The sequence below is a fragment of the Mustela erminea genome, chromosome 5, assembly GCF_009829155.1.
Source record: "Mustela erminea isolate mMusErm1 chromosome 5, mMusErm1.Pri, whole genome shotgun sequence".
Lineage (NCBI taxonomy): Eukaryota > Metazoa > Chordata > Mammalia > Carnivora > Mustelidae > Mustela > Mustela erminea.
The window spans coordinates 117876608-117889707 of NC_045618.1; the positions used below are offsets into that span (position 1 = coordinate 117876608).

The window sequence follows — 13100 nt, forward strand, 5'->3', positions numbered from 1 at the left end:
AGGATAAATCATCAGGCTTGCACCTCCTCCCAGCAGTTCAATTAGAAACTCATGCTCTTGGCGGTGATACCCCAGAAAGTGGGCTGGGACTTTCCTTATTGACCTCAGATGGGGCAAAACTGTGGGAATCGGGAGTTGCCAGGGGTTGGGGGCAGCAGGCTGTGGGTGCCGTGAATCCCCACGGAAGGTACAGGCCAGCATCACCAATAACGGAGTGCTCTGGTTTGGGCCATGGGGCAGGTGGCATGGTCCCGGGGAGATCTCACTACCCAGAGTGCCGTTCCTGGCCCCCGCTCTGACCCTACCATGAAGCCTAGTTGCCAGCACCTTGCCCTGGTTCCCTCAGATTGGAAATTCTGATTCTTTTCCTGACCACCCCATGGGACTGTAGGGAGCAGGAAAGAGATGGGACCCTTTCTGTGGTTGGACGTGTGTCTGGCAAGGCCAGGCTTTCGGGCAGTTTTTGTTTTGACCGAGGAGTATCAAAGGGTGTTATGGAACCCCTCTGGGCCAGATCCGGGTACGAGGTGTTGAAATGCGTCGCTGGGAGGACAGCTCATTGGTGACCTGAGCATGAACAGTGAGGAGGACATGTGTGCGGAGGGCCCAGACACTGTCCCAGCTCTGTGGGTCTGTCTGGGGTGCTCCCTGAGCATCGGAGCCTTGTGGAGTCCCAGATGTACATCCTCTGTGTGAACCCTCACTGGTGCTGTGCACCCCCCGGCACGGTTCTTGCTGTGGGGGTTAGACGTGTCTTCTCGTATGGGGCACTGTAGTAGACCCTGGGAGCATTGGAATTCGGGCGATACCTTTCTTGTCGGACTCGCTTCGGTAGTGTAGGAATTTTAAATGAAACTTGTTTTGCTTTGTTTGCTCCTTGAACAATCATATTTGGGAATTAACAATGGGAAAGCATGGCACATTCAAAGGAGCGCTACAAACTCACTCTGAAATGTTTTAACTTTCGTTAACACCTGTAGGCTGGTGAATCTTAAGGCCTATGGCCGCCAGTTTTACCAGGTTTCCAGACAAAGACAGTTGAGTTACTTCGATCATGGTGGTGGAGCAAAGCAGATGGTTTTCAGGACCTGATCCCCCCATTGGTGAGAAAGAGACATAAGAAGATGCCTCTTCCCTTAAAAAAGGAGAATTTTTTTTTTTTTTTTAATTTTTTTTGAGTAGGTTCCATGCTGGGTGTGGAGCCCGATGTGAGACTTAAACTCAGGACCCTGAGATCGAGACCTGAGCTGAGGTCAGGAGTCAGACACTTATGGGACTGAGTCAGGTGCCCCCATTTAAAAAATATTTTTTTTTTATATAAATTTTGAGAAATCTTTTCTGATCAGTCTAATTTTGTCAGCTGGCATTGTAGCAGCTTTTCGCTGCCTCTGAGTGGTGAGGGTGTTGTGTGACAAGGCAAAATGCGAAAGGACCCACAGACGTGGGCAAATGAAGCATTTGGAATTCAGAGGAAAGAAAGTTGCATGTGCTTCATGGCATCAAAGGTAGCTGGAAGGAGGAGGTAATACTTTCTGTGAGCTTTGGAGGATGAATAGGATTCTGACTGAGAGGAGTGCAGGCTAGGGATGTGGGGGGAAGAAAACATGCCCCACTGGGACCTGCAGAGTGTGTGGTACAGTGTAACCCAAGGCTTGACTTGCTGGCCACATTCAGCAGTTCAGCCATTTCTGGGCTTTCTCCTCCTCCTATGGGACTCCTAAGCATTCTTCATAGCCCAGCTCAAAAGCCACCTCCAGGAAGCCTTCCCGGACTTACCTGGGTAGGGTTTGGTGGTGTTCCTTGTGCTGTGTTGCTCTGACCCCTGCCTTCTGGGCTATGATTTTCTACCTCCCTGCCTTTCCATTCAGGCTGAGAGTGCTCACCTCACAGCACAGCGCTCAGTGTGTGACTTCTGAGGATCTGAACGGAGACCTAGAGGCGGCTGGGTGCATGATCAAAGCCAATGCCACGCGTGTTTCTGATTTTCAGTATTGACTCTGAGAACATGGCCAGGTCCCTACAAGGCTCTTTGTCTCTTTGGCTGTGTGGAAGGCACATTTTTGCTGTTCAGACCATCCCCACCTCCTTGGTAACCTTCTGGATGCCTCTGCTGGGTGATTGTCTGCACTTTTCTGGGATCCCCCCTCATTTACTCAGCATTAGCTCCTGGTCAGACCCCTATGGAGGGTCACTCATGATTCAGAGAACCTGTCCTTCGACAGCACTTATTTTGTCTTTCTGGCATAATATCAAGGCATAAAACTGAGTTTCATTTGAAGGGGAGAAAAAGAATTCTTTCAGTGTCTTCGTGACATCCGTGTCCTCAATCCTGCAGTCCCCGTGTGTACGCACACGTACACGCACACAAGCGTTTCCACCCCAAAACTTCTCCAGGACCTTGCGTCTCTTCCACCACGAGAGAAGATGATCTTTCTGCTTGGGCGGGTGCAGAGGTCCGGATGGGCCCTGGCGGGATTGTGAGACTCTTCAGGGAGGCCCTTACACTGCCCCAGGTAGCAGATGGAACTTTTCTGGGACTCTCTGAGCCCCAATCATCAAGGGCCTAGTGCTCAGGAGCCCACCCCTCCCCCCAAGGCCTTCAGCCTCCATCCCCAGGGTGCAGCGGGGACAGTACGTGAGCCCTCTCCACCACCCCTGCCCCCCAGTCCAGGGTCACCGGGGTCCTACCGGCTGGCACCTGCTCTTCCCAGCTGAGGGAGGCTTTGCGTTTCCTGGTGGGAGATGCCAGAGTGCACTTCGATGAGAGAGCAGGGGCTGGTGTTCTAAAAAAAAATGGAAGTGAAATCCTGTCATTTTCCTCTTGGATACGTGGTGAGTTGTCTCAAAGGAAAAGATGATTTCTGGGAGCCTGTCATTGCACAGCTCAGTCGCTGGCAAAAACAATCTGAGAAGCCAGGTCGTGGGGTTAACATAGCGTCATTTAAGGGAGTACGAGCCCCAGGATCGTTAGAAAATGTTGGGCAGTGCCCTTGTCATGGTGGCTGTAGGAAAGAATGTGCTGTCATTTTGGTAGCTTCTCTGTGGGTTTCTCTTTCTTTATTGACGTGCCTTCATGACTGCCCGTGCAGTCGTGTCTCTCTGGCTCAGGCATCGGTCGTGGTCTCAGGAACCAGGATGAGTGCTGGATCTCCCCAGACCTAACCAGCCCCCGGGATCCACTCGTAGCCACCGTGTGGAGGTGCCCCTCCTCGATCACTTGGCTCGCCATCCTTTCAACTGTATTTTGAGGTGTCGCGGGGGCTGTTTTCGGCCCTCCATTTACTATGTTGCCGTTGACAGTGGTATTGTGAGGCAGACTGTTTACAAAGATTTTGGGGTATGTGCCCTGATGCCCAGGGGTCAATGGAGGGGTTTTAAGGGGCCTGAGCTGTGTCCCCCATTCCTAAACCAAGAGAAGAGGTCCTGGGAGAAAGCACAGGCTCATTCTGGGTCTTCCCGGATGTTCGACTGCCATGGGTGACAGGTGTACTCTCTGTAAGTCCTGAATGGGGACTGGCCAGAATGGAATTGGGGGCCCAGCTTCCACTGGGACCTCACTAATGGAGTGGCTGGACAGAATGCAGCAATTGAGCTTCATCTACAAGCCCTGGGGAGCAAGGGGGTCCCATCAGACCCCTGCTGGGGTCCATCCCGGGTCCCTCTCGGCCCCTGCTGTGCCGCCTCAGGCCTCTGATTCCCCCTCACTGTGTCCTCCTGCCTCTAGCCGGGCAGCCCTATCCACAGGGCAGTGACAGAGCCTTCCGGGTCTTTTCATCCTGAGACTTTGCTGGTACCCGCCTAGTGCAGACGTTCGGGAAACCTTGAACGTCCCCGAGAGGAGTAGGGTGGGAGGGGGTTTGAGGAGGAGGGCTGGGGACAGAAGGGTGCCGAGGGTGTAGCCCGACCTTGTGGCCCCAGGCCCCACGGTGGCTTCAAAGACCAGCAGGACAAGCATTTGGTGTCACCAGTGGTGAGGCCATGCTCCTGGGTCCACCAGGGCCACCCGCTTAGTTGTAATCAAGTGTGAGGTGTGTGTGTCCCTGGCCACCTCTGGAATCTGCTCATTAGCATCTTCTGTCACATCCTTCCTGTCCCTAGCTGTGCTCCGGGACCCGTGAGGCCCAGAATGGGGCTCCCCCTCCGGTTTCCTGTGTTTTCCCCCCATCGAATACATTTGTACTTGCGGGGAGAGAATTCTAATAGGAAGGGAGCGTTTTCCTCCCACTCCGCTCCCTGGTTCTGTTCTCAGAACTTCTCCCCAGCCGTGACCTGTAGAGCCATGCCACGGGCCCTGCATTCTCCCCCTTGGGTTGCTGCTGAAATCAGGAAGCTGGGAATCCGACCGGGGCCGGGATGTCGTCAGGGGGAGCCTCCAGGCTTGTTGACACCACGGGCACACACAGATGCCAGCCCTCGGCACCGCCAACTGGGGCGACAGACGCTCCCTGCAGAGTGTCCTGACCGACCCCATTGCTCCCCCAGCAGGTAGGGCTGCCAGCCCCGGGAGGAACTTCAGAATTCTGGTAAGATCCAGCTTCTGGATTTGTAGCCCGGCTGGTGTCCCGGGGGCTCTCTCCCCTTCTTACATCACAGGACACTTTCCAGCCCTCCGCCACTGAGCATCCGCTATGCCCACCCTCCTCTCACCCATTCTCGGGTCTCTGGGTTTGTTTACAGCAATTACCAATGGGATCCTTCCAGGAGGCAATTAGTACGGCTTCGTGTATGAAAAGGAACATCTGGGGCTTCCCCAGCATCTTATGTTAGGATCTGAGAACACACTCAGAGGAGGGGACCAGGGGAGGCGCAGAGAGGTACAGAATCCCTCCTGGATCTCCGGAGTTAACATTTCGTGTCTCCACCCCCCCAACCCCACCCCCACCCCATCTCCGCAGAAGGGGGGGGCGTGTCTCTGGGAAAGCCGCACCCTGAGTCTGACTCTTCCCTCCTGCCCGTCAGGCCACAGGGATGTGGTGACAAGACGAAACGGTGTGGAGATTCGTGTGTGCTCCTTTCCCTCCTCTTTGCTTCTGCCGGTGACTGCCCTTTGCTTCTGCTCTTTGCAGAGGTCTGGGTTGGCACCAGGAGGGCTTGCTGGCCAGTTAGAGAGCTGCTCAGAGCACACCCCTGGGCTTGTGTTCTCCATCCTGGCTCTTTCCCACCCCACGCCGTAGGCCGGGTGTGACCAGGTGCCCGCCAAGCTGGCCAGAGTCAGCTGCGGCCTGCACAGTGGCTTTCTGTTCTGATTCCCAGGAGGGAGGGTCTCCTTGTCAGCAACCACCTCACGTCCCCACTAGATGGAGGGCCTGGCCTGTCGCCTCGGAGGCCCTGCCACCCCGAGGGGACGATAGATGTATTTTCTCAGCTTTCCTCGGGGACTGACTGCCACCGAGTCCTCTTGTCACTGGTGTTGGGGAGTGACTGATATGTCCTGGGCGTGACAGCTGCTAGTCACATGTGGCTCTTGGGGCCTCCGTGTGTGGCTGGTGTGACTGAGGAAGTGAAATTTTCCTGACGTTTGAAAACTGACACTTGATTCGGTTGTTGGAAGACTTACAAGTGTGTTGGGAAACTGCTTTTTTCAGATCAAGTGTTTCCAGTGAAAATTTAGCATCTGAGTTGACAAGGATTGTGGGTATAATCTTAGTGGATTCTAGAGACCTTGGTACCAGAAGAGAATGTAAAATACCTCGTTCATGATTTTATGTTGGTTGTATGGCAAAATGATAATATTTTGGATATGCTGACTTAACATATTATTCGAATATTTTCATACGTGCAGACACCTTTTTTTCCTTATCCTTTTTAGGGTAGCTACTAGAACATTCAAAATTAATGTGTGCCTCATATTGTATTTCTACTGGACAGCTCTGTCCGTGCCCTCACACCTTGGAGCCTACTTTTGCTGAACATGTGCTTGGCGGGCCTATAGGGAGAAGGTTAGTGTCTCAGGAGTGCTTTGGGCCACAGGAGAAGGTTAATGTCTCAGGAATGCTTTGGGCCACAGGATTAGATCTTAGAAGACCCACAGTGTTGTTTGAAAGGAACAAATTTAAAAAATCATCAATTCATAAAGTAATACTTCTTGATTGCACCAAGGGACACATTTCTTGTGGGAAAATTAAAAACACTGATGTGAAATACTCTGTTTGGGGAGAAGATACGTTTCTAGCAATAGTGTCTAGCAGTGTTTCCAATGATCTTTTGCTGAGATAATCATTAGCATAAAAATACCACCTTGTTATTACTGGAGAATTCTTTGAGACGATTTCACATTCTGTGTCTCCTTTGTAAGCGTGAGCACCCAGTCATAGCTCTGGTGCCCCCAGACGCTTGGATGGTGGGAGAGGGAAACCAGCCCGGGCTTCCAAAGGGACTGTAGCTGGTTGGACGGTGACAGAAAGTAAATCTTCCAGAAGCGGGGCTGAGCTCTTGAGTTCAGCGTGGAGGCAGAGTAGCGACTCCGTGACGGAATGGGCTTAATCTGGCCTGGAGTCCTTCTTTTTGCTGGATGAGTGAGCTAGAAAGTGGATTTTGCTGATTTTACTCTCCGTGTGTGTTTTGCCCCAGGGAGAGACTGCGGAATCTTTTGGCGCGAGCATTCAGTTGAGAGACTGTTTTGTAAGTGTGTTGACTTCTCTCAGCCCTGGAGGAGGGCTGAGGCTGCTCTACAACTTCTGCTTCTGTCCGGCACGGGTACTCGCCAATGAAGATGTGTTTGAGAGACCGTTAGCCTCTCACATGGTGACCTGCAACCCCAGATAATAAAAACGCTCGCCGACATTGAGTGGAAAGGGGTCCGGTGTGTTTGGGTCTGCATCCGCCCCTCTCCCCCTGCCCCTAGTCTGGTGTGGACAGGAGCCATGGAAAGACACTGAGGGGGGAGGAGCAAATCACTTTATGTATATTTTGAAGGTATTGGCCTCTCCGGGCATGCTTGCCACGGCTACCACTCTGATTTGGACATCGTTCTGGGCTATTCAGCTGGGCCCCGTGGTGTTAGAGGACTGTGTGATTGTCCCTGTTTTCTTCCTCAGGGCTAGTTGCCATTATACAGATTACAGAGATGCTCGAGTTCACCTGGTGCAATAGAGTGATGCTGGAAAGAAGCTGTCTTGCTGGAAACATTTTTCCAAAAGGCATCAGAGAGGAGCACCTGGCTGGCTCAGTCAGTTACTCACTTGCCTTTGGCCCAGGTCATGATCCCCAGGTCCTGAGGTCTAGCCCTGACCTGGGCTCGTTCACCGGGAAGTCTGGTTGTCCCTCGGCCCTGCTCGTGCTTTCTCTCTCTCTCTCAAGTAAATAAGTAAAGAAATAATCTTTAAAAAAAAAAAAAAAGGCACAGGAGGAACTTCGGTGAAAAATTTCTGTAGTGACCCCTTTTGTAATCTTTTCAGACGAGAATACTTAGAGAAGCCTACCCCCTTCCTTGTCTTCTGTAAAAATGAGACTTTAATCTTCCGATTGGTGAAAAGGCACGTCTGGGCAGAGAAGACGACCTGTCCTGAGAAGTGCTCTGGGTAACGGGTGCGGGGGCTCGACCCGTCGGAGCCGCACGCTCCACTGGGGGAGCTTGTTAAAAAGACCCCAGACACGGGGGCATGACTGATAGCTGGTGCCTGGGCCCTTCTTTCAAAGCCCCTTGGTGTGAGGGCCAGAAGGCGGCTCATTTCCTCGAGCCTCCTTTAACAGGTGCAGATTAGCTGTGATTTATCCCCTCCCCCTGGGGCGCTGCTGCTGTAAATGAGGGAAGTCTCATTTATAGCTCCGTCCAAAGACCTGCCGAATGCTAGGAACCTGAATCACTAGGTTATAAAGACTCAGGAGTCTCTCTCTCATCTTTGCTCTGTACTTTTTTTTTTAACTGCACCAGCAAACCATACAATAAAAATAAAGAACCTCTCTTAAAAAGAAACTTAGACCTAATCCTCTATCCTTGGCCTGCAGTAGGCCTCTCTGCATTGGCAGGCGTGATTTTTATGTGTTAGTGATCAAGGCGGAAATGTACTTAACTTGGGCTTTCCTCGTTTATTTATGTCCTAAATATTCCTTCCTATTTTAGAGGATCCTCAGACTTAGCACTTGCCGCATGCTTATCCAGGGACAGACTGTAATTTTCTTAGTCATTCTTTAATTTTGTTTCCTGTTCTTAACGATATCTTTTCCCCTTTGTTTCTGTAGGAAGTTCTCCAGCAGCTGATCGTAATGAATTTGCCCAATGTCTTGATGATTGGCAAAGACCCACTGTCTGGTGAGTGGCAGTTGCCCCCTGGGGTGCCCGGGCAGCGCCATGGGCTCTGAGCAGCTGCTGGACACACAGCTCTGAGCCAGTTCGGTGAAAACACGGCATCATTTGGGTGAGCTTCTGGAAGGGATGGCTTACTCCCCAGAGGCGTGAAGCCAAGAGCGCATTTTTTCCCTTACGAATGAGTCCTCCCAACCCCTGGACCCCTTGTTTGCAAGTGCATAGGCAGGAGAGCCCACTGCTGTCTCTGGAGTTGCCGGGGGGTGGGGGGGGTCTCTCCGTAGTAAGCACAGAATCCACACCATTTTACCTGTTGGCAAGAAGGTCAGAGTATTTTGCAGGAACAAACATCCCTTCCTCGGGGATCCCGACATGCTTTCATTGACCCCGAGTTGGATCTCTCCGGCATGTCCTGTCTTGTTTCAGCTTTCATGCCTTCTGCTGGTCTCTGGAGACCAGCGTTGGGCAAGGTTTCTAAGTCCTGGGCTTGGACCCTTGGTGTGACTTTGAAGGACTGAAGGAATTGTCCTCCTGGACACCTTCCAGGAAAGCAGAGCTTAGGTCATACCTGCCAGCTAACTCACCGAGTGAGTTGAAGAGGGTGATGGATTTTTTTTCCTTGGCACGATCGTGTGCCTTGACCCGCACCTATGGCTCGTGGACGTCAGCGTGCAGGCCCAGGGACAGTGTACTCGCTGGCTGGGACTTGTTCCGGTGGGGACCTGGCTGGCATCGGTCTCTGGCCTCCTAGAATAGGTGAGGGTCCAGGAGTGCAGGAAAGGCCCCCCACAAAAGTGGCTTTTACAGAAAAGACAAGCTTTCCTCCGTGGCATCTCCTCACCCTGTTCCCACTGGTGTCTGGCCCCTCTTGCCCTTTTCTTATGAGAGTAGCTGGTGTTGCCTCAGGACTGAAGGAACAGAACTCTGACTGACCGGCCCAGGACAGTCCCCACAGAGAAGCCGTCTCTGAGTGCTGTGGCCCCAGGAGCTTCCGTCGTATCTGGAGGCACCGAGTCAGGACCACGGAGCATCAAATCACTTTCCTCGTGGCAGGTGTCCTTAGGGGCCCCGTGAGCTGGCGTGTCGCCTTGTCTCCGCGTGAGCCAAAAGGAAGAGGTTTCTTGGACCTCCCCTTGATCACTAGCGCTGTGGGCCGTGAACGTTCACGGCCTTGCACAGTGACGGCTTTGCAGAGGCTGCCCTGGCCCACCTGCTGGCCCACCTGCTGGCATTTGGCAGCAAACACCCTTCCCCACTCTGTGCGTCGGTAACAGGGAGCCCTTGGTTCGCCTTGGCCCTGGCTCTGCCTTCGGGCCGTCTGGCTTTGTTTCAGGGTTCCCCCAGGTTGAGGATGCCAGATGCAGCCCATTCTAGCCATAGTCCCTGGCCCCAGGGGCAGTTGGCACTCCCGTGTTTCCGTGGTAACATCAGGAAGGTGGGGGGTCTGCTTTGCTGTGCAGAATTATGCTTCCTGTCCTGATTTATTCGGCGGCTGGTCTTAATAGGGGCGGGGAGAGATGCTCGTGGGAGGTGGGTGGTTCAAACTTAGCTCCGCTATTCTATCCGCTCTGGGGGCAGCCAGGGGTGTAAGGTGAAGAGGCAGGTGAAGCAGCAGGAAAGAAGGACGCTCCCTCCTCGAGCCTCCGGTGAGCCCACCATGTGCTGGGCATCGTGGATGTGTGAAAACATGGGAATGGGATCGTGCTTCTGGGGTGCAGCTGTGCCATCCCACTTACGATGAGACAACAGAGGCCTGTGGGGTCTAAGTGACGAGCCTGCGGTTACATGGCCTGTTAGCAGACCCTGGGTCCTGGGCTTCCCGCCTGTGTCACACACAGACAGGCCAGGTTGGGCCAGGATTTGACCCTTTTGACCTACAGATGTGGCTGTGGCATATGGTTCAGCCTGACATTAAACACATCCCCCCCACCCCACCCACCAACATCCCGCCATCCTGTCACCCCATCGTGCCGTGTAATTTGCCCACCCTGCCTCTGGTGGGGCCCCTCCTCTTCCCTGTCTGTGCCCCCCACCAACCCTTTCCTGCTGCCACCTGGAAGCCTGTCCTCCAGGGGCCCACTCACCAGCCACCTCCACACCCTGGTACCCTGACTCCAGCCTCTCCCCTAGCAGAGTCTCTCTTCCAGCCTCTGAACCACATGGGCCCAGAGGGGGCTGTCTTTACGCAGAGGACCCAGGTCCCCATTTCGGGTCTGGTGCAGAGCAAAAGAATCTACACGGGTGTGGACACTGTGACTTGTTTTTGAAATTGCTTTTTTTTTTTTTTTTTTTTAAGATTTTATTTGTTTATTTGACAGACAGAGATTATAAGTAGACAGGGAGGCAGGCAGAGAGAGAGAGGAGGAAGCAGGCTCCCTGCTGAGCAGAGAGCCCGATGCGGGACTCGATCCCAGGACCCTGGGATCACGACCCGAGCCGAAGGCAGTGGCTTAACCCACTGAGCCACCCAGGCGCCCTTGAAATTGCTTTATTGAGCTATAGTTTTGTGCCATCACATTTGCTCCCCCTCAGGATACAACGTAGTGATTTTTTGTCGTGAGTGTATAGAATTGGGCAGACTTCACCATCATTCAGGCTTAGAACATTGTGGGGCGGCTGCTTTTGAGGCTGTGACTGGTGAACGGAGTGTCCCTAGCACCGAATAGAGTCAGTACCCATCTGTCGAAAAGGTAGTGTCACCAGCTCTGACGGACAGGCCGGGAAGAGAGCGTGCACGTTGGCCTGGAAGCAAGCTCGGGGGGCCTCCGGGCCGGCCTGACTCCCCGTGGCTTCAGCAAGCTCCGCCCGGGGGGCTGGGGCCGCCTCACCCCGCGTCACCGCAGGGAACTGTGAACTGGGTGCACGCTTGGGTAGTTCTGACAGGGGTCCCAGGGCCTCTGAGAACAGGGGAGGTTGGCAAGGGAGGCCCGCCAGTGAGAAGACACAGAGGCATGTTTATGGAATAGTGTGTTCTGTCTTAAATTTTAAAACATAGATGAGTAAAGAAGCATTTTGGGTTTCTTTTTAAGTAAAGAACAAAGCCTTTTGGTTTCTTTTTTGTGTGGTTGCCTAGAAGTGGGTTTGGGAGTTGGGAGGGGCGCTGCCTTTTCACTAATGCTGCCACACATATCTTAGGGGCAGGCCTGTGCTCTTGCTGGCTGGTGAGGGAACCGTACTGTTACTTACAACGTTTCCCAGTTCATGGCTTTGTTTGGTGGGTGGGGGCTTTTTCTTTGTCTTTTTTTTCTTTTGGCAAATGCACCTCAGTGGAGCCCAGCAAAGTGTCTAGTCAGATACCCACACACACACAGTGACATCCATCCCAAGACACCAAGCATTTGCCCCCAACCTCTGACCTAGGGAAGGAAGATGTCATAATTCCTACTATTAAGAGATTTTTTCTGTGTATAGAACCTGCCACACCCATTGAACAAAAGGATGTTGTCTCTCTTTTTTTTTTTCTGCCTTGGGTGGGATTCAGGGACAGCTCCATGAATGTGAGGAAGAACCTCATATACTTTAAAGTGCTTTTAAAATCTCTCCTCAGGGGCGCCTGGGTGGCTCAGTGGGTTAAGCCACTGCCTTCGGCTCAGGTCATGATCTTAGGGTCCAGGGATCAACACCCTCTCTGGCTCGGGCTCTCTGCCCCTCAGGCTCTCTGCTCGGCAGGGAGCCTGCTTCCCTCTCTCTCTCTCTGCCTGCCTCTCTGCCTACTTATGATCTCTCTCTGTCAAATAAATAAATAAAATCTTAAAAAAAAAAAAAAAATCTCTCCTCAGTGTCTGTCCCCGCCTGACCACAAATCCCCTTTCTCTCTTGTCTCTTTTGTACCTTGATGGCCTCTCTGGGTGTTCTCTCTATCAGTATTTGGTTTTGCAGCGGTCTCTCAACTGGATATCAGTCCCTTGGGAGGCGTCTGCCTAGTGCCTCATCACTGTGGACCCCACATCTTAGAGCCTGGCCTGGGGTCTCATAGGACCCTGCTCTGAGCCCCTTGCTCACCTTTATATGACAGCTGTTGGTGGGAAAGCCTTGCGCTGGGGGCTCTCAGGGCCGGGTCTCGTAGGGTGTCGTGTGGTGTGCTTCTGGCTGGCCAAATCCTGCCCTCCTCTCTCACCCACACTCGCTTGTCAGGCTGATGCCTCGGCTCTACCTTCCAAACACCTGAGCTCTTCTTCCCTCTTCCTGCCTCACTGCCAGCCCGGTTCCAGACACCCCTGACTTTCACCTGGCTACACACCAGCGTAGCCTTCTGCCCACCTGCCGTCCCTGTCCTTGCTCCCTGCCGTCTGTCCCCTGCCCTGGTCTCCTTAGCAAGTGAGTCAGATTGTGTTACTTTACTGCCCCTCCCTCCTGGTGCTAGGACCCGTGCACGCTGGCCGGTTCCACCACCTGGCTCCCTTTTCCCAGGCACGCATGGGTCTTGGCTCAGGGGCCACCTGTGACTGCAGCCCCTCGGCCTCTGGGACCCCATCCCCTCATCCTGCTCTGCCCTCCCTTTCTCACAGTGTTTATCACTCTCTGGTATACTTGATCATTTATTTTTCATGACTGTTGCATTGTTTATCACCCCCACACCCACACACACATACATGCATGCGTGCGTACACACACACACACACACACACACACGATGTAATCTCTCATGAGGGCAGGATCTTTGGGTTTTTTATTTTTCTATTGTTGCCACTATGTTCCAGATATCTAGAGCAGTGCCTGGCACATAGTAGGTGCTCAGTAAATGACGACTGCTGGAGACCCACCTTCATCCTCTCTCCTGTCCCCACTTTCCTGTTCCTTCAAACGAGCGCTCCTGAGGAGGGTTAAAGACAAGCTCTCCCAGATGGGAAGGTCA

General features: G+C 53.0%; 1 protein-coding gene across 5 annotated transcripts in view; it reads left to right on the forward strand.

The window, feature by feature from the left end:
- CCDC88C (coiled-coil domain containing 88C) overlaps positions 1–13100 on the forward strand; it is a 124530-nt gene that overhangs the window by 42783 nt on the left and 68647 nt on the right. For all 5 annotated transcript variants that reach the window (XM_032344659.1, XM_032344660.1, XM_032344664.1 and 2 more), the window contains exon 4: positions 8182–8251. In XM_032344659.1, coding sequence (XP_032200550.1) covers positions 8182–8251 — 70 coding nt within the window. The remainder of the gene's footprint in view (positions 1–8181; positions 8252–13100) is intronic.